We start from the raw sequence: 2,326 nt of genomic DNA, 5'->3' as shown, positions 1-2,326 counted from the left end.
CACAAAAATTCATTTGCTAAAAACAAGGGCATCGCGTACACCAGCACCTTGCTCGCGTATGCCAGGGCTTGTTTTACCTAGCTCGCGTACGCATCCACTTGCTCGCGTACGCGAGATACCAAACCCGAAAGGGTTGGTCGCGTCGCATGCAAGTGGTCGCGTATGCAACCCCTTAAAATCCTTTGCTCGCGTATGCATGCACCAGCCCGCGTACGCGAGACGTCCAACCTGAATGGAATGGTCGCTTCGCGTGTGGTGGTCGCGTACGTGAGAACCAGAAAACGCATAACTCCTTCGTTTTAAAATGTTTTTCATCCGTCTTAGAATGGCATAAACTGCACGGACCCAATTTCCATCTGAAATAAGTTTGAAACCATTTGGGGGTCCAGAAGCTACGTTATGGCTCGCCGAAATTCAACAAAAATCAGATTTTTACAAAATGCTCCAACCTCTATTTTTCGTCAATTCACCATTCAACATCAATTTCCTATACTCAAAATCAGCACCAAGACACACAATATCACAGCAACCCAACTCTACACATTTCCACTACCCATCATACCTCAATTTTAAATAATTCTCATACTTGAACTTCACAATTATACCAACAAGATCATCATTAAATCATCATCTACACATATTTATTATTATCAACTTGTCAATCATTATTAAATCGTCATTTATCATTCAATTTCCATTTCCAATATCCAACAACAAACCAATACTCAACCTAGTTCAACGAATACCATCAAGGCACTAAGCAATTAACATACTCATGCATTTCCACCTATACTATGGTCATCTAGCCTAAGTTTTCACAAGACATTATATATTAAATACGAGAACCCAAAACCATACCTTGGTCGATTTTGTCGTATAACCCAAGGCAACATAATTAAGCAAGATCTTAAGCTTCACCACCAAATTCAACAATCTAATGACCCAATCAAGTTTCCATCTCCTCAATGATGCTCTAAAACATAATTACACATTACCTATACACATCACCACACCCATATACCAATTTTTAATACCTAACACACAATAATCCAAGAATCCACAAGGTTTAGAGAGCACTTACCTTAGCCGTGCCTCAAATGATCAAAACCTGCTAATTTATCAAGTTTAATTTGAGCCTAAACACCAAGATATCAAGTTTCAACAACCCAACTACAAAGTTTTCGAAAATTAGGGAGAAAAGAAAGTTTGAGATAAAATTGAGGTTCCTTACCGAAATTAGTCACCGAGCTTTGTAGAGCTCGACGTCGCGGACACGTAGCTGCAAACGGTGCAGTGATCGGAGCTCGGAGTTGGAAGAAATGGTGATTTGAATAGAAGACAAGGGTTTTGGAATCCTTCCTTCTCTTTCTTTGTATTTTTTCAGCGTGAAACAACAATGAGAAGGGAGGAAATGAGCTGAAGCTTAGTTTGTTGATGGGTTTGGTTGGGCCATTGGGCCCAAAATCGACCCGTTCGGCCCAATCTTGGGCCAAATTCTTTAAGATTAGTGTCAAAATTCTTATTTTAATTAGCTCTATATCATTAAACTATAAAATTCATATTTCTAATTTCTTTTATTAAAATTAATTTATTAATTAATTATTCACTAATTTTACGGAGTTTACATCCTACCCACCTAATTAAGAATTTTGCCCTCAATTCAGATTTAGTTACCTGAAAAGAAGTGTGGGTAGTCCTTTCGCATATCTGATTCGAGTTCCCAAGTATGTTCTTCGATACTAGCCGGACTCCAAGCTACTTTGACCAATGATTCTTTCTTTCCGCGTAATCGCTTGATGCTGGTGTCGCCAATCCTAACCGGGATTATTGGAAGTGTCAGATCTTCTCTTACTTGAACCGATTCCGGTTCCAGAACATGACTTGTATCGGGATTATACTTCCAAAGATGCGACACGTGAAACACGTCGTGCAGGTTCGACAGATGCGGCGGTAAGGCAATCCTGTAGGCTACTGGTCCAATTCTCTTCAGAATCTTAAATAGACCGATGTAATGGGGATTCAGTTTCTTCGTCTTAATTTCTCTACCCACTCTGATTGTTGGAGTAACCTTCAAAAACACATGCTCTCCTTCCTCAAATTCTAAAGGCTTCCGCATTTGATCAGCATAGCTCTTCTGACGACTTTGAGCGACAAGCATTTGGCTTCAGATTTTCTTTATCTGCTCAATGGTTTCCGCTATTATTTCATGCCCTAACAAGCCTTTCTCTCCAGCTTCGTACCAGCATAGTAAAGAGTGACACTTTCTTCCATATAGAGACTCATACGGAGCCATTCCGATGCTCGCATGGTAGCTTTTATTATATGC

The 2,326-nt window shown here is 39.9% G+C and overlaps 1 protein-coding gene across 1 annotated transcript; it reads right to left on the bottom strand.

Annotated features, from left to right (window-relative positions):
• Window positions 1-676: 676 nt before the first annotated feature.
• Window positions 677-2,116, bottom strand: LOC112778942 (uncharacterized). Its single transcript, XM_025823204.1, has 3 exons — window positions 1,745-2,116; window positions 859-912; window positions 677-730 (listed from the first exon to the last, which is right to left on the bottom strand). Exons 1-3 carry the CDS (start codon window positions 2,114-2,116, stop codon window positions 677-679), a joined length of 480 nt encoding a protein of 159 aa, XP_025678989.1.
• Between the last annotated feature and the right edge of the window lie 210 nt (window positions 2,117-2,326).

The sequence above is a fragment of the Arachis hypogaea genome, chromosome 19, assembly GCF_003086295.3.
Source record: "Arachis hypogaea cultivar Tifrunner chromosome 19, arahy.Tifrunner.gnm2.J5K5, whole genome shotgun sequence".
In the NCBI taxonomy this organism is placed as follows: domain Eukaryota; kingdom Viridiplantae; phylum Streptophyta; class Magnoliopsida; order Fabales; family Fabaceae; genus Arachis; species Arachis hypogaea.
Note: the sequence above shows the minus strand (reverse complement) of the source record. Positions and strands in the feature narration are given on the sequence as shown.

Coding starts and splice junctions, on each gene's coding strand:
- LOC112778942 (XM_025823204.1), bottom strand. CDS start 2,116: ATGCGGAAGCCTTTAGAATTTGAGGAAGGAGAGCATGTGTTTTTGAAG. Junction 913..1,744: donor TCAAAGTAGCTTGGAGTCCG/GCTAGTATCGAA, acceptor TTGGTGGTGAAG/CTTAAGATCTTGCTTAATTA. Junction 731..858: donor ATACGACAAAATCGACCAAG/GTATGGTTTTGG, acceptor TCGTTGAACTAG/GTTGAGTATTGGTTTGTTGT.